The 18,836-nt window shown below is 42.5% G+C and overlaps 1 protein-coding gene across 2 annotated transcripts in view; it reads right to left on the bottom strand.

Annotated features, from left to right (window-relative positions):
* LOC141105319 (alpha/beta hydrolase domain-containing protein 17A) overlaps window positions 1-16,854 on the bottom strand; it is an 88,961-nt gene extending 72,107 nt beyond the window's left edge. Inside the window, exons 1-2 of one of the 2 annotated variants that reach the window (XM_073595192.1) lie at window positions 16,723-16,854; window positions 11,228-12,354 (exon numbers count right to left, since the gene is read on the bottom strand). In XM_073595192.1, the coding sequence (XP_073451293.1) occupies window positions 11,228-11,541 (314 nt within the window). In that variant the 5' untranslated portion in view covers window positions 11,542-12,354; window positions 16,723-16,854. The remainder of the gene's footprint in view (window positions 1-11,227; window positions 12,355-16,722) is intronic. The other variant, XM_073595193.1, reaches the window with a different exon arrangement.
* Window positions 16,855-18,836: the final 1,982 nt, after the last annotated feature.

Here is an 18,836-nt window from a genome sequence, read left to right as displayed (position 1 = left end):
TGCTTTTAACCCCCGCTAGCGGCCGGAAAAGGGTTAAAACGCTGGCAAAGCACCGATGCAGGAGCGCTTTGGCGGCACTGCCCACTGATGTCAATGGGCAGGGGGGCTTTAGGAGCACTGTTTACACTGCTTTTAAAGCGCCTCAAAGAAGCTGCTAGCAGGACTTTTTTTGACGTCCTGCCAGCGCACCACTCCAGTGTGAAAGCACTCGGGCTTTCACATTGGAGTGAGAGGAGAGGCGCTTTACAGGCGCTATAGCGCCTCAGTGTGAAAGGGGTCTAAAGGTAACTGAAAAAGTTAAAGTGGCTCTGAAGGCAGAAGGTAAAACAAAAAAACTTCTGGGGGCAGCTCCCCCCCCCTTATACTTACAGTTGTGCTCATTGGTTTACATACCCTGGCAGAATTTATGATTTCTTGGCCATTTTTCAGAGAATATGAATGATAACACAAAAACTTTTCTTTCACTCATAATTAGTGTTTGGCTGAAGCCATTTATTATCAATCAACTGTGTTTACTCTTTTAAAATCATAATGACAACACAAACTACCCAAATGACCCTGATCAAAAGTTTACATATCCTGGTGATTTTGGCCTGACAACATGCTCACAAGTTGACACACAGGGGTTAGAATGGCTATTAAAAAGGTAACCATCTTCACCTATGATCTGTTCGCTTGTAATTAGTGTGTGTATAAAGCCCTGGCTCACATTGATGCTACTTTGAAATCGCGCTACTTCACTTGAAGTAGCGTGATTTCAAAGTAGCAAGGTCAGCGCGATTTCAGGTGCTACTTGAAAGACAGCTGTGTGGCTTCATGCACAGATGTATATTGAAGTCACACCTGAAATCGGCAAAAGTAGTGCAGTACTTTTGCAAATCGTTGCGGTGCCGCAAAATAGGTGTCGCACTGATTGGAACACTACCAAGTGGAAAATTAGGGGTTCCGTTGAAACCAAACCACAGGTAGACCAACTAAAATTTCAGCCACAACTGCCAGGAAAATTGTTTGGGATGCAAAGAAAAACCCACAAAACTTCAGGTGAAATACAGGACTCTGAAAACATGTGGTGTGGCTGTTTCAAGATGCACAATAAGGAGGCACTTGAAGAAAGATAGGCTGCATGGTCGAGTTGCCAGAAGAAAGCCATTACTACACAAATGCCACAAAGTATCCCGCTTACAATACACCAAACAGCACAGAGACAAGCCTCAAACCTTCTGGCACAAAGTCATTTGGAGTGATGAGACCAAAATTGAGCTTTTTAGCCACAACCATAAACGCTAATTTGGAGGGGAGTCAACAAGGCCTATGATTAAAGGTACGGAGGTGGATCGCTGATGTTTTGGGGATGTGTGAGCTACAAAAGGCACGGGAAATTTGGTTAAAATTGTTGGCAAGATGAATGCAGTATGTTATCAAAAAATACTGGAGGAACATTTGCATTTATCAGCCAGGAAGCTGCGCATGGGACTTGGACATTCCAACATGACAATGATCCAAAACACAAGGCCAAGTCGACCTGTCATTGGCTACAGAACAATAAAGTGAAGGTTCTGGAGTGGCCATCTAAGTCTCCTGACCTCAATATCATTGAGCCACTCTGGGGAGATCTCAAACGTGCAGTTCATGCAAGACAGCCCAATACTTTACAGGAACTGTAGGCTTTTTGCCAAGAGGAATGGGCAGCTTTGCCATCTGAGAAGATAAAGAGCCTCATCTACAAATACCACAAAAGACTTCAAGCTGTCATTGATGTTAAAGGGGGCAATACACGGTATTAAGAACTGGGCAATGTAAACTTATGATCAGGGTCATTTGGGTAGTTTCTGTTGCCATTATGATTTAAAAAGAGTAAACACGGTTGATTGATAATAAACACTAACCATGAGTGAAAGAAATTTTTTTTGTGTTATCATTCATATTCTCTGAAAAATGGCCAAGAAATCAAATTCTGCCAGGGTATGTAAACTTACTGTAAAGAAAGAAAAATGGTAAAAACTTCTGAAATCTCTGATGTGTCCAAATAGCTGATGAGGCATCCATGAACATTTAAAGAAAGAAGCGTTCTCTTCGCTTACATCTTTAGGGTAACTGCAGAAGGAAGGTAGGAAAAAAATAAAATCGGGATCCTGCAAAACAAAGCAGTACCTCTGATAAATGCATAGAGTCTGGCAAAAAGATGCCCAGAGCTGTAGAGTCTAAGAATATCTTGAATTCCCTGCCAGAAGAACTTTGCCAAATTAGAAAGAAGTTAGACCTTGGGAGAGGTGGATTTCCAACTGTGCCAATAAAGTCAGCAATTCTAAAGCAAAATTGAGGACAAGCAGTCTAGATAAGAGAATTGCTAAGGCCAAACCTTGACTTAGAAGGTACACTGAGCCAGGCTGTCTAGACAGGTGAAAAGAACATGAAGACCATAAAGATTTTCCTGGGATTGGATTCCCTTGCCTTGCTCCAAAAAGTATGCTTTCCAGGTGCGATGGTAATGGTAAACTATGCAAGAAGTCATTTACCTAACTTACAAAAGCTTAATGCATTTGTTACCCCAACACTTCATATTCCTGATATGTGCCTGCTGTACCATGTACTTGTATGGGAAAGTAGCCTGTTCTCTTTGTATTCCTTCCTTTGTGTGAAATACCTGGTGTTCCTGCCAGTTCCTATTAAAAACTGACCACACCAAGCAGAAGAGCACACCATGGTCAGTTCTCTAGCCATGCTGGGAACTCAGCCTGCTCTCCTCCAATAATCAGACTTGTCCGGATATGCCCCCGCTGCACGGCCATTCACTGGGAAGCTCAGTGTGCTGGTGCTTCTCCTGCCCCCAGCTCTTATGCAGCTATGAACAGAGAGAATGTGATCACTTATAAAAAAAAAAAAAGGGGGGGGGGTGGTACAGTGCATCCGGATAGTATTGACAGCGCTTCACTTTTTCCACATTTTGTTAGGTTACAGCCTTATTTCAAAATGGATTAAATTCATTATTTTCCTCAAGATTCTACAAACGATACCCCATAATGACATGTCACAGAAGTTTGAAATCTTTGCAAATTTATTAAAAAAAAAAAAAAAATTATCACATGTACATAAGTATTCACAGCCTTTGCTGGGACACTCAAAAATTAGCTCAGGTGCATCCTGTTTCCACTGATCATCTTTGAGAGGTTTCTATACCTTGATTGGAATCCACCTGTGGTAAATTCAGTTGAATGGACATGATTTAGAAAGGCACACACCTGTCTACATAAGGTCCCACAGGTAACAGTGCATGTCAGAGCACAAACCAAGCCATGAAGTCCAAGGAATTGTCTGTAGATCCTCGAAACAGGATTGTATCGAGGCACAGACCCGGGGAAGGGTACAGAAAAATGTCTGCAGCATTGAAGGTCTCAAAGAGCACAGTGGCCTCCATCAACTGTTAATGGAAGAGGTTTGGAACCACCAGGACTCTTCCTAGAGCAGGCCGGCCTGGCCAAACTGAGCGATCGGGGGAGAAGGGTCTTAATCAGGAAGGTGATCAAGAACCCGATGGTCACTCTGACAGAGCTCTAGCATTTCTCTGTGAAGAGAGGCGAACCTTCCAGAAGAACAACCATCTCTGCAGCACCAATCAGGCCTGTATTTTAGGAGTGGGCAAACGGAAGCCACTCCTTTAGTAAAAAGGCACGATAGCCCGCCCGGAGTTTGCCAAAAGGCACCTGAAGGACTCTCAGACCAGGAGAAACAAAATTCTCTGGTCTGATAAAAACAAAGATTGAACTCTTTGGCCTGAATGGCAAGCATCATGTATGGAGGAAACCAGGCACCGCTCATCACCTGGCCAATACCATCCCTACAGTGAAGCATGGTGGTAGCAGCTTTATGCTGTGGGGAGCTTTTTCAGTGGCAGGACCTGGGAGACTAGTCAGGATTGAGGGAATGATGAATGCAGCAATGTAAAGAGACATCCTTGATGAAAACCTTCTCCACAGCGTTCTGGACCTCAGACTGCGGTGAAGGTTCATCTTCCAACAGGACAATGACCCTAAGCACACAGCCAAGATAACAAAAGAATTGGCCACAGGACAACTCTGTGAATGTCCTTGAGTGGCCCAGCCAGAGCCCAAACTTGACCCTGATTGAACATCTCTGGAGAGATCTGAAAATGGCTTTGAACCGACGTTCCCCATTCAACCTGATGGAGCTTGAGAGGTCCTGCAAAGAAGAATGGAAGAAACTGCCCAAAAAAAAAAAAAAGAAGAAGGTGCGTCAACTTGAAGCACCATACTCAAAAAGACTTGAGGCTGTAATTGGTGCCAAAGGTGCTTCAACAAAGTATTGAGCAAAGGCTGTGAATACCTATGTACATGTGATTTCTCTTTCATCTTTAATAAATTTGCAAAGATTTCAAACTTGTTTCATATTGTAATTACGGGGTATGGTTTGTAGAATTTTGAGTAAAATAATGAATTGAAGGCATTTTGGAATAAGGCTGTAACATAACAAAATGTGGAAAGTGCTGTGAATACTTTCTGAATGTGTATAGATTTTATATATATATATATATATATATATATATATATATATATATATTCTGGGTTCTGGGTGTCCCAAACATCTTCCATTTAAAGATTATGGCGGCCACTGTGCTCTTAGGAACCTTCAGTGCAGCAGAAATTTTTCGTCAGCGGAAGTCCCGAGGAGGACGATACGCGTGCGGGAGTTTTTGGACATCACTGCAGCCACCATCTAACCCACGTTATCCTTTGATGACATTTTATCTGTATCCCAGCACTAGGGTATAGTGCTGTGCTTGTGAGTACCTTAATTTTTAATAAATGAAATTTGTTTTTAGCCACGCAGTGTGCACTATGTACTTTCATTTTTATTACATGTGATATGACCTGCAATTTTGAGTGCCATCTCCATTACCGTGGGACCATCTTCCCAGACAAGTCTCCATCCCCCTCCACCAAGTGTGGTAAATGCTGTTTCGACCCACCTGTTAGTTCAGGGGTCCATGTGCTGAGGTGAGCGGTTTGGTTGGCCGGTGGTGGTATCACGGATATGTAGCACTGCATGGAATATCTTGAGCACCTATATCACCACGGAGGAGAACTTTTTTTTTTTTTTTTTTTCCTTATCTACTATTGACTCTACTTTAAAAGGGACTGTTTTTGGACTTTTGGGTTTAGCGCTGCACTGCTTTGCTTTATTATACGTTCTCTGAGGTTTTATATGTTTACCTTCAGTGCACAGCAGCTTGTTATATTTTGTGTTAGTTGTATTTTTGCGCTGACTGTATTTCGTTAACATCCTTTGTCAGACTCCCTGTTTTTTTATCCCCCTGTTTTAGAGTTTAAGACCATACTCCTGAGGCTCGCGGCTGTAACGTGTGTAAAACTAAAAAAAAAAAAAAAAAAAAAAAACCCCACCAACTTCCCAAATGCTCAGTAGATGAGGCTGGACCGTTACATTTTGTCCAAGGCAAAAAGTGCCCGGCTACGCTTGTACGATTCCTGCCTCCTCCCTAATAGTTGACAAAAGCCATTGCAGTGTCATAGTCCAACGAAGTCCTGGCAGGGTGACTTGTAGTCAAGAGTCCAGAATTGAAAGGATTACCTAATCGTTCCAAGCTCCAAAATGTTGAACAGGCTTCCAGCAGTGACCAATCCATTGCACAAAAAGGGGTTCAGGATTTATCCCTAGCCCTAAAGGCTGGTAACTGTAATGAGAATCTAGTAGAACAATGGAAAGAAGTTTTCCACCTTGACTGCAGGCCTGGTGTCCTGAGAGACATGGCTATCACACTCAGATATTGTTTCTTCTGTCCCACAGAGCCAGAATGCCAAATTGCAGTATTCTAGAGTGGAATTAGGCATATGGAACTGCCTCAAAAGGGGGCTACCAACCAGCTCAGATCTGTCAAGCAAAAATTGGAAGGTTGGAAACAGTGTTGCCAACCGTAAGTAATTTTACTGGCAGCCAGTAAAAAACAGGCAATTTTCTCCTGCCAGTAAATACCAGTAAAAGGAAAAAGTTGCCAGTAAAAAATATGGCTGCGATGTTCGGCTTGGTCCAGAGCCAGCCGAGACCATCCGAGTGGCTGCTACAGTGTGTTCGGGCAGCTCTGGTGGAGGAGGTGCCTGAGCGTGTTGTGTGATGTCATGGTGCAAGGGAGCCAAGCAGAGCGGCCAGAGCCTCGTGTGTGGATCTGCAGGACAGGAGCAGGGCAGGTCAGGAGCAGGATTGTCAGTGCTGTTTAGACTGGAGTGGACTGTAGGGACCAAGAGTCAACTTCATGTGTGTGTGTGCGCCTTCCTATTCTAAATTCTTGCCATCTCGAGTCCTGTCCCTGAGCTATTTACTTACTATATTGAAAATAAAATAAGAAATATGTTTTTTGCCCTAATATCTACCTTAAATCACATTGCTAATTGCATATTGTACTTGTTTGTAGCCTAAATACTAAAATTTGCACTTAAAACTGTAATTTTGTAACTTTTAGAAATGCCAGTAAAAACTTGGCTGTGCCAGAAAATTTTGGGTGTCGTGTCAGTAAATTTCAATCTGGTAGGTTGGCAACACTGGTTGGAAAGTTCCTGGACTGCAGATTCTCAACATGAGAGTGGATAGTCAAGGGGGATGGCAGGTCTGACAACATGAAAGGGGGCATAGATAGACAAAGGAAAACTAACTAGTTGCCCCTGGATATCAAAACTTCTACCCAAGTATCCATTTGTCTTGAGTGCAGGTGGTCTGAAAGTCAGGAATGACATCTGTTCATGGGAAGGATGACTCTATCGCAGACTGGGAAACCCTCCTGGTTCCCTAGAAGGTACTAGGGCTTCCCCTTCCTCTACCGAGAAATCAAAAGAGAAAAAACAACTCCTGCAACGTCACCCTCCTCATACTCTCAGCCATCCCCAAACACACCAAAGGCCCTTCCACAAAACCCCCCTAGGAGGGTAAAGAAGGGAACAGGGCTTACAAACCAGGGGCTTTCGGAGTCAACCCCTCACTACTAAATAGGGGTCAAGATCCTGAAATGAAAATAGGGGAACCCTTTGATCAAAGCAGAAAGCCAAGGCAAGACATACCAGGAGGTATGATACTGCATCAAGATGGGAAGTGCTAACCCAATGGCCAACCTGTCAGTATAAAACAGGGGTGTTCAAACTTTTTCAAAGCGGGCCAGATTTGATGAAGAGAACATGCGTGAGGGCCGACCACTTTGCCTGACATTCTTTGAACCATTAAAATTCGGTCTTAAGCCTCGTACACACGGTACGATTGTTGGCAGGTGATTGTCTGTTGACAGACTGTTGTCCTAAAATATTAAGCCATGTACAGACAATCGGACATTCTGAAAACAAAATCCTGGATTTATTTGCGATGGCTCAAACTTGTCTTGCATACACACGGTCGCAAAATGTTGTTGGAAATTCCGATCTCCAAGAACGCGGTGACGTGCAACACGTACAACGAGCCGAGAAAAATGAAAAATAAATAGCCAGTCCGGCTCTTCTGCTTTATTCTGAGCATGCATGGAATTTTGTGCGTCGAAATTGTGTACACACGATCGGAATTTACGACAACAGATTTTGTTGTCGAAAAATTTGAGATCCAGCTCTCAAATTTTTGTTGTCGGAAATTCCGACAACAAATGTCTGATGGAGCATACACACGGTTGGAATGTCCGACGACAAGCTCACATCGAACATTTGTTGTCAGAAATTCCGACCGTGTGTACGCGGCATTACCGTTAGTACGCTCCTTTTGACAATTGTTGTCCAATTTTCGGCCAACAAATGTTGGATGACAGGCTAGTAAAATTTTCGCCGGACAGCGGCTTGACGTCAGATTTTCTTATGGTCAGTACACAAGTCCGTCACACAAAAGTGGAAAGTACAAACACGCATGCTCGGAATCAATGTTCAAACACAAAATTAGCAGAAGGGGCCCAAAGGGTGGGGCTCAAGAGCTTAAATTCCTCGTAGTACGTCACTACGTTCGTGTTTGTGGCACAACAATTGTGTACCGTTAGTATGTAAGACAAGATGCTGGCACACGCCCGTTTTGTCAAAAATCAGACGCTCGATTAGCCAACAATCATACCGTGTGTACGAGGCTTAAGTGTGTTCGTCCGAGCACTAATACACTGCCCAACAAGAATTCTCTTGCCTTTGTGGCTGTGTGTGGTGAAGAGAGGAGCTTGGGTGTGTTATTTGGATTATATATCTATTTATTTATTACATTTTTTTGTGGCCCCCAACGATTCCCTGAGCACCACTTAGGACTAAGGATGAGCTTGGGCGTGTTATTTGGATATACCGTATTTAAATCGGCGTATTAACACGCACCTTCACTTTAAGAGGGAAGTTTCAGGAAAAAACTTCCATTTTAAATAAACAACTGTGAAGCAAAATACAGGTCAGTGCCCATCAATGCAGCCTAATAAGTGCCCATCTGCAGCCTCACCATTGCCATGAATGCAGCCTCTCCATTGCCATCAGTGCAGCCTGATCGATGCCCATCTGCAGCCTCGAAGGGGACAGGGAGGGGACGGGACGGGACGAGCGTCAACAGATTACATACAGGAGAATCTCCTGTTTTCTCAGCGGCCTCTTTAATACAAAGTCCGGCTTCCTATGATAGACAGAACAATCATTCAATGGCAGCACAGGAAACGGGACTTCCTATTACAGGGGCCGCCGTGTAAAACAGGAAATTCTCACTATATGTATTATGTCGGCGCTCGTCCCGCCCCCTCCCTTTCCCCTCTGAGGCACATATATATATACATAAATATGGGCATATATCCTTTGTGGCCCCACGGTGCTCAGGGATTCGTTGGGGGCCACAAAAGATATATATAGCCAAATTACCAGTTGGACCGTTTGAAACCAGAACGCGGGCCACAATTGGCCCACGGGCCAGACTTTGGACATGCCTGGTATAAAACAACAAATGTTGTGCTGCTCCTGGACTGTATAAAACACAATTTAATCTGAGGAACAAGGGGGATATGAGGGGTTTTTCATGGTTTAGCTTGTGATTCCTGTAGCGGGAGGAGCCAAGCATCTCTCCGTCTATCTATATGCATAATGCTTTCAAGTTTATGTAAAGGCAAAAAACTTTTAGTATTGGATAGAGTGGGGAATAGTTAAGAAACCTGTAAGGCCTTTTGCTTTCTGTGTCTCATTTGGGAGATTTCCCTTTACCATCTGTCCCAGAAATACAAGGGAGTAAGAGGAAATGTGCAATATGAATGGGCTTCTTTAACTGACAAACATGTTGCATTAACAGAACACACAGTCTGAAGGGGCCCTTGACTGTTGTCTTCAGAGAAGGTGTCCCTATTGGAAGAGTTCACCTTTATTTCAGTTCTGGTGACAACTATAAAATTCTGGATTTTCCAACACTTTCTGTACTTGAGACGATGATCCCAACCCCACTTTAGCTGAACTAAAAAGAAAAGGTATGGTTTTACATACACTTTAATAATAGTTCCATGTGTCTCATTTGGTTCTTTGTCATCTGTCTGTTTTAACTTTCAGAGCCACAGACGCTATATGAATGTTGCCCTTCAAGTCAGCAAAATCCAAAACATGATCAGTTACAGTCCTGTGACACAGCTGAAGTGTGACATGACTCTTACATCTGTTTTTACACCCAATAATGAAATCTCCTTCTTTAAAGGCCATTTATTAGAACCCATTCACAACATATGGTCATTATAAATGGGCTTCCAATGGAAAAATTAACAGATAAGAACCTTTTTTGCTCACGCACTGCAGCGCAACAATAGTGGTGTTTTCCCTGTGGTGCGCTGCTGTGCCTTGGCAGCCACTGTACAGTGAGATTGGGTGCTGGTGGCAATAAATGGCAGAGTTACACACAAATCATTTTAATGGGGGATACTGCAACCCATAGGTGTGAATGGGTCCTTATAGTTTTGGACAATTTTATATTGTTTTGAAAAATTTAAAAGAGAAGTTCGGGATTTAAAAAACCAAACCAAAACAATTATACTCACCTATTGTTGCATCTGCTCTGAAGACTCTGCAGTGAAAACTAAGCAAACACCGCTGATCGCTCAGCTCTTCCCCCTCCGCTCTGAGCAGAGAGCGGCTTTGGGTCACAAAATGAACTGCACTCCTGTGATCCATAGGAGAAGTATGGCCAAGAAAGCTTTGGCCCCATTTCTCCTTTAAGTATGAACATTTTTATATAATAAACTATTAAGATTTAGGCCTCATGTACAAAGGACATTTTTTTTTTTTAAATACTTTTTATTGGTTTTCTGAAAAAGTTGTACAATACAGAGCCTTTGGACAAAACAAAGGACATTTTGCAAACTTTCCTAGAAGCCTTTCTTCCTGGCAGCAGCGTTTTGGCACAAAAAAAGCCTGATGCTTGTAAAAGTGTCTAAAGCTTTTACAAGCTTTTAGGTGCATTTACAGGCATCAAAAGCATGGGCGTTAATACATTTCATTGGCCAGAATATTCATTTAATTTATTCTGGCCATTGAAATGTATGAAAGCGCTAAACGCGCTTAGCGTTTTCTGGAAAAACGCTGCTGCTCCTGGACGCACTGACAGTGGGTTTTTTCCTGCCACTAAAAGCCTACGTGTGCAAGGACACATAGGCTAACATGCAGGGGAGTTTAGGGCCCTTTCACACTGGGGCGGGGTCGGTGGTAAGCGGCGCTTTACCGTCGGTATTCGGCCGATATCAAGGGGTAAAACCGCCCCTGCTAGCGGCCGAGAAAGGGTTAAAACCACCGCAAAGCGCCTCTGCAGAGGCGCTTTGCCGGCGGTAAAGCCGTGCTGTCCCATTGATTTCAATGGGCAGGAGCGGTATACACTCCACTCCTTCACCGCTCTGAAGATGCTGCTAGCCGGACTTTTTTTCCCGTCCTGCTAACGCACCGATCCAGTGTGAAAGCCCTCGGGGCTTTCACACTGGAATCAAAGCAGCGGCACTTTCGGGTCAGTTAGCAGGCGCTATTATTATTATTGCAAACCGCCCCGTGTGAAAGGGCCCTTAGAGGCAGGGAGTAAAAAAAAACAAAACACCTGATGCCCCTAGAAGCAGCTGTAAAAAAAAGTCCAGTGTGCATGAGGCCTTATATACAATATTTATTATATTCGGCAGACTTAAACATCTACTATAGAACAGGAAAACAATACATTTTCAGTTTGGCTGAAACAAAAAAAAAAAAAAAAATGACAAAAATACCTTGCACCAGGAGAACAGCGGATATACATGCAAGAAATTCTGTTGCCACGGCTACTCTTGGTCATGAAAACTTCTATGGTGTCCAGCTCACGTTGACTGTACTGAAAGTCAGCACGATCTGTAAGGTGAAGTTTCCATCGTCCCATGAAACCTGTTCCTCCTCTTCCATTACCAACCCTTACGGAGGCATCTTGTTCCGGTAACACCGCATAGGTCGGTATTGGGGGCAAGAATGCCAATTTTGCAGCAATCCTGCCCGGACATGGTGGACAACAAAAGAGGCAGCACAACTCCTTAATGGAAAATCCGTTCATCTCACAGGAAAAAAAGCACAGCAGTTAAAACTGGTGGAAATTAAAATTTTTTTGCTCTTCAGTTAAAATAGGCATCGATCGTAACATACCATATCATAAAAAACAAATCCAAAGTAAGATAACTTCATGCCAACATTTAGATCACAGCTTGCTCGAACCATTTTCACAAAATAAATACAATTGATGAGCAAAACAAATATAAGTGTGCGTAGGCATATCTCTTGAAACAATGTTTTATAGCGCACATTCAAAATGCCTTGACGTTAAATGATAATAAGATGTGAATTCAAACAAAAATCTGTAAGTGAAAGAGTCTACTGAACTGAACAGTCTCACTACACAGACCGCAAGGAAAAATACTTCTGCGTCTCTTAACCCTGAAGAAAAACACTTCCAGTAACAAGATGATCAAGCTGTCCTTGTCGCGTTATTAATGGTTCTATGTCCTTTCCAGGGGAACCAGAAAACCGAGTGCTGCAGAGCCAAAGGGTAGGGAGTATTGCAATCCGTGCGTGGTTGTTCTACATGGCCTCCGTCAGCGTAAAACCTGGGTTGTCCGCTGTCCATATGACAGAACGGAATGTTATAAGGAAGTGCAATAGTCACTGATTAGCACTCACAGGAGAAATTCCCTTCGTGTGCACCTCCAGGATGTCTCTGACCGTTTGTGTACCTCCAGGTGCTTGTGTTACATGAAAAGGCATCCCCAGCCTTCCTTTATACGTGCATGTTCCTTGCTCTGGGTTAAGTAGTCTTGTGCAGGCTGGTTATCAGTTTGCTCACAGGTTCTTGGTTACTCTTCTGCACCCACTTCTAGGAAAAATATAAAAAAGGAATTTTTAATTCACAACTATTACAAGACATATCAAAATATAAAGTATAACAAACTGCAAACTTTACTTTTAGTTAGAGTGGAGAAGGATTAGAACACTTGTCAAGTTTTTATTGCTGTGTGTGTGTCCGTTAGGAGATTCAACCCCTCCAATTGTCCTGTTTATTATTATTGCAGAGAGAGTGAAAGAAAATCCCATATTTTGAGTGGTTACCAAAACAGGAATAAAGTGGAAAATCTTCCAATGGAGACACTGGTTCTGGTGACAACCAAGTATTTACTCACTTTGTAGGGATTTCCGCTTAAATCCGGTTTTGGCTATTGGACAGGAAGTGAAAATCTCCCCAATAGGACACAGATGACAGAAATAAACCTGACAAGGGTTATAGCTCTCCTTTACTTAATCCAAAATGAAAAAAAAAAAAGTTTTGGCTTTAGCTCTAATTAAAATAAAACTGAGCCACTCTGGTAAAAAATATACACAACCATTGCAATACGAATTATAGTTTTCTACTAAACATTGTTCAGTCTGCAAACAAATATTGCTTAGGTGTCATACTGATTTTACTAAAATCCCCAATTAAAAAAAAACAAAAACACAACATTAAAATCGCACTAATAGTGGTAAAACACTTGCATTGCAGGGCAATGGGTTGCCGTGCACTGACAAACGCCGCATGCATGATTTTTGGTCCGTCGTGGTCAAATGAATGAACCATCCTAAACTATAACACGTTAAAGCATGTGTATTTAATGCACCACAGGGAAACAGACTAGTGTGAATGGGCCCTTAGGGCTTGTTCGCATTAATGGACTGCAATAACACACAGTGAAACATGTGTGGTAACGCACCATGCACAGTTTAGTGTGCCAATGTATCATTCTTTTTCATTAAATATAGACTACGTTACCAACAATATTTCTATAAAAAAAGACACCATTTATTAAGGCAGTGGTGTGCTGGGGATATATAGCCTATATCTAGGATTCACTATACTATTCAGAAGCCAATATTTGACATCAAGACTGGTACGGTGTGCAAGCGAGTATTTTGAATAATATTTGTTCTGAATGGTACCCAAAAGAATGCTGCATATTGCTGCAACCCCTGCGATGTATGATCTGCAGTGAGCTGCAAAAGAAAGCAGCAGGATTTTTTTTGTGTGTGTGTTGAAATGGCGTTATTGTCTATTTATTTTGGGCTGTCCAACATGATGTACACAGAATGTATGTGCATCACTGCACAATGTTCATTCTGGTGTAAATAGGCCCTTATAAAAAGGAACTATACAGATTGGTATCAGGAAAAGAACGACCAAACCCCTGTGATGCCTAGACGAGGACTTCATGAGATCCTAGGAAAGCTGAGGATCCCAAATCTTGTGAGAAGATTCTCTTGCACAGTGCTGAAACATCTTCCTGTGAGATCTGGGTGCTCCACTTTGGTGGAAATCCTCCGTTTGTGCCATTTACGCCTCTTCATGTGATCTACTTTTGATTTCTGATTTACTTCTTATTTACTCTTAAAGGGAATTTAAAGGTTAAGTTCAACTTTTTCAGAAAATAGCATATGCACTCAAGGGGCTCCAGAAGGTATTAAAAGACTGCAGCTTTGTAAAATGTTAATTAAAGTGGAAGATAAGCCTATCTATACCTATTCTTAAAAACATCAATCCTGCATAGCCTATATAAAATGATCTGTGTACTTACCTACTGTTAATCTGGTCCAGTCTGGTCCAGTCTGGTGATCCAGCAGCTCTGGCTGCTGCAGGGGAGAGGAGGAAGCACCAACAACAGTTGGGCCATAGGAGCCTATGGGTGATGTCACAGCTCCATGAATTTACAGTCCATGTCTAGCACTCCCAAAAGCTGGCCATACCTGGTTTCTCGCACCCACACATTTGAGGTGGATGGGGGAATCCTCCCTGCTGCACTATTGTATTCTGACTGCAGGGAAAAGGATGCAGTCCTTTTCCATTTTCTTTTTCTGGACCTGGACAGACTTGGAGATAGACAGGTGTAAACAACCTGCCCATAGATCGATCCAAAGAGCTGCATGAAGCTTCTGATCAGGTCTCCCTGAAAAACTGACCTTACTCCTTGTGCTCCCAGTTTTGCCATCATGTGGTTTAAAGTATAACTAATAGTGTTTGGTGGAGAGGGATTAGAACCACCATCAGTTTTTATTGCTGTCTGTGCCCCCATTCTGTTCATCATTATAACTCAAAATGAAAAGAAAAGAAAATCACAAATTTTGGGTTGTCCCCAGAAAAGTAATAGAGGGGAAATCTTCAAATGAGGACATTAGATCTGGTGACCTGGGGGACCCCAAGGGATTTCCTTAGGCTTTTTGATATAATAAATATCTTAAAAAAAATTCTTCATCAGTTTAGGCCAATATGTGTTCTTCTACATATTTTTGGTAAAAAAAAACCGCAATAAGCGTATATTGATTGGTTTGCGCAAAAGTTACATAGTAGTTACATAGTTAGTAAGGTTGAATAAAGACACCAGTCCATCCAGTTAAACCTGAGTGAGTGTGGGTGCGTGTCTACAATTATCCCTATTTAAGGTACCCATATAGCGCCGTCAATTTACGCAGCGCTCCACATATATATCGCACACTCACATCGGTCCCTACCCTTAAGGAGCCCACAATCCAAGGTCCCCAACTCACATTTATATACTGGGGTCAATTTTGGACAGAAGCCAATGAACCTACCAGCATGTCTTTGGAGTGTGGGAGGAAACCGAAGTACCCGGAGGAAACCCACACAGGCACAGGGAGAACATGCAAACTCCAGGCAGGTAGTGTCGTGGTTGGGATTCGAACCAGCGACCCTTTTTACTGCTAAGTGAGAGTGCTACCCACTACACCACTGTGCTGCCCTAAAAGTTATAGCGTCTACAAAAAGAGGTTAGATTTATGGCATTTTTATTGTTAATTTTTTTTTTTTTTTTTTTTACTAGTAATAACTGTGTTTAGCGATTTTTAGCGGGACTGTGACATTGCGGCGGACAGATCGGACATTTTTTTGGGACCAGTGACATTTAGGAACAGACGATCACTCGGTACTTACCTGTCAAAATGGGGATCTGTTTGTTTACATTGACAGATTCCCTTTCTGGCTCTGTGGAGCTAACGCGGGTCGACCGGAGGACATTGCAGCCGCTGGCCACGCGCATCAGCTCCCCCACTGTGCAGTGGGCGTGCGCGCCTGCTTTGGCTGTCAAAAGGGACCGACATACAGCTACAGCGATTTGCGAGAATGAGCCGACCTGCCCTGTAGAATGACAGCGGCTGGTCGGCAAGCGGTTAAAGTTGATGTAAACTCCAATTTTTGACTTGTATCTAAAAAGGTAAGCCTATAAGGCTTACCCATAGGTACTGTAAATATCTCCTAAACTTGTGTTTAGGAGATATTTACTATATATGCAGCCGATGACATCTAGGCCGTTCCTTCAGAATCCTGTGCTGTAAATGGTGACTCTCCCGCGCATTTGTGGGAGTGACGTCATCGTGGCTCCGGCCATTCACACAGTCGGTGTCCGCGGACCTGGGCAAAGATGGAAGAGGCCTCCAGCGATGCACTGTCATCGCTGGAGGCTGCTTCCATTTTCACCCAGGTCCGAAGGCTTAATTTTCATAGTAAGTTTAACATAATGTGCTACCTTCCAGGTCAGGGAAAAAAAAAAAAAATAGGAAGGGGTCACCTTGTGGTTTACTTACGCTACTGTGAATCTAGCTTTAAAGCGGTTATTATAATGCAGAATTTTATCCTGCTCCAGCTTTAGTGCATTGCTTGTTTTTTTTTTTTTTTTCAACTTTATTTAACGTGTTACATAGTGACACTTCCTTCATGCCATTGCACAGCAGCATGGTGCAATGTGCTGCTGTGGAGTTATGTGCAATGCCAATCAGCATGCACATGACTGCAGCACATTCATATTTGGTTTGTATGTGCCCTAGTGGTGAGCTGCTTTTATCCAGTGCAGAAAAAACACAGAACACTGCACATAGTGTGGACGAGCCCTTAGTACGTTTTAACATATGTTACCGCACACACATAGGAGGAAATGGGCCCTGAACCTTTTGTAAAATTCCTAAAATCTGCAAGAACGCAAATAAAAGTGCAATTGTCTATGTCAATTTCCACAGGTCATAAAACATGCAGCTCAATGGGAGTTCACAAATGCACCTATGTATAAAACACAACCTTATTAATGCTTTCAATGGCTAAACAATTATTGGATGCAAATCTGAAAGTGCAGACTATGCAACATCTATAGATAGGAATACTGTACAAGGTTTTCATGGGGAAATAGAAAACAAACACAGATAAACATACAGCTTCCTGATCTGTCAGCTCTTCGTTATCTGCCAATGGACGAGAAGTAGGAAGAATGCGCAGCCGAAGGAGTGCCAGGGATGTGTGCTTTTCATCGTGTGACTTCCGGATATGACAACATGCTGGAAATGACGAAGGAAAGCTGGAGACTGGGAGCTGGGAGTGGGGGGGGGGGGAGACACAAGGAGGTGGGAGGGAAAGGAGTACTAAAATATATTGGGACACCTTCCTCAATAAAAGAGCCCACAGCTTCTCAGTGAGATAAACACTAGTCCCTCAGACTACATGATCATTTATTGGATTCAGGAGCTGATACATCTCTTGTAGTTTGCTATCAGCATTTCACAACTGAAATGACTTTGTCATTTAAATTGGCAACTGCAAATCAGACATGATCTTGTATAGCAGGTACATGATTGCAGCCCACCATGTTTTACATAGGTGAGGATGAAAAAGATCAACCTTTGTGTGTGATATGTCAGTATTACATTGTATATCCCTGTAATGTTGTGGTTGTTCAGGTGCTTATCTAATAGTTTCTTGAAACTATCGATTCCCCCCCCGCTGAGACCACCGCCTGTGGAAGGGAATTCCACATCCTTGCCGCTCTTACAGTAAAGAACCCTCTACGTAGTTTAAGGTTAAACCTCTTTTCTTCTAATTGTAATGAGTGGCCACGAGTCTTATTAAACTCCCTTCCGCAAAAAAGTTTTATCCCTATTATGGGGTCACCAGTACAGTATTTGTGAATTGAAATCATATCCCCTCTCAAGCGTCTCTTCTCCAGAGAGAATAAGTTCAGTGCTTGCAACCTTTCTTCATAACTAAGGTCCTCTAGTCCCTTTATTAGCTTTGTTGCCGTTCTTTGTACTCGCTCCATTTCCAGTACATCCTTCCTGAGGACTGGTGCCCAGAACTGGACAGCATACTCCAGGTGAGGCCGGACCAGAGTCTTGTAGAGTGGGAGAATTATCGTTTTATCTCTGGAGTTAATCCCCTTTTTAATACATGCCAATATTCTGTTTGCTTTGTTAGCAACAGCTTGGCATTGCATGCCATTGCTGAGCCTGTCATCTACTAGAATCCCCAGGTCCTTTTCCATCCTAGATTCCCCCAGATTCTCCCCCCAGTGTATAGATTACATTCATAATTTTGCCACCCAAATGCATTATTTTACATTTTTCTACATTGAACCTCATTTACCATGTAGTCGCCCACCCCATTAATTTGTTCAGATCTTTTTGCAAGGTTTCCACATCCTGCGGAGAAGTTATTGCCCTGCTTAGCTTAGTATGGTCTGCAAATACAGAGATTGAACTGTTTACCCCATCCTCCAGGTCATTTATGAACAAATTAAATAGGATTGGTCCCAGCACAGAACCCTGGGGGACCTCACTCCCCACCCCTGACTATTCCGAGTACTGACCATTTATCACCACCCTCTGATCTGACATGTACAATCACTTTCACCCAGTTTCTTTTTAACCACTTCAGCTCCGGAAGGTTTTACCCCCTTCATGACCAAGGCATTAATTGCTATTCAGTACTGCGCTACTTTAACTGTTGATTGCGCAGTCATGCAACTCTGTACCCAAACAAAATGTATATCTTTTTTTCACACAAATTATTGTAGCAATAACTCTCGATGGAGCTGCTGGTTTAAGTGGGCCTGTCCTCTATGCTCTTCACCCTTCTTAAATTGTTCAATCCCCTTGACACAAATGTAGTGCAGTGTTGTAATTATATGAATATCAACTTTAACCACTTGACCACTGGGCACTTAAACCCCCTTCCTAACCAGACCAATTTTCAGCTTTCGGTGCTCTCACACTTTGAATGACAATTACTCAGTCATACAACACTTTACCCATATGACATTTTTGTCCTTTTTTTCACACAAATAGAGCTTTTTTTTGGTGGTATTTAATCACCGTTGGGTTTTTTATTTTTTGCGCTATAAAAGAAAAAAGACTGAAAATTTGGTAAAAAAATGAATTTTTCTTTGTTTCTGCTATAAAATTTAGCAAATTAGTAATTTTTCTTTGGAAATTTTGGCCAAAATTTATACTGCTACATATCTTTGGTAAAAATAAGTACAACTTGGTGTATATTAT

This window comes from Aquarana catesbeiana, linkage group LG01 (genome assembly GCF_042186555.1).
Source record: "Aquarana catesbeiana isolate 2022-GZ linkage group LG01, ASM4218655v1, whole genome shotgun sequence".
NCBI lineage: Eukaryota > Metazoa > Chordata > Amphibia > Anura > Ranidae > Aquarana > Aquarana catesbeiana.
The sequence above is the reverse complement of the archived record's forward strand: the minus strand, read 5'-3'. Positions and strand labels throughout refer to the sequence as shown.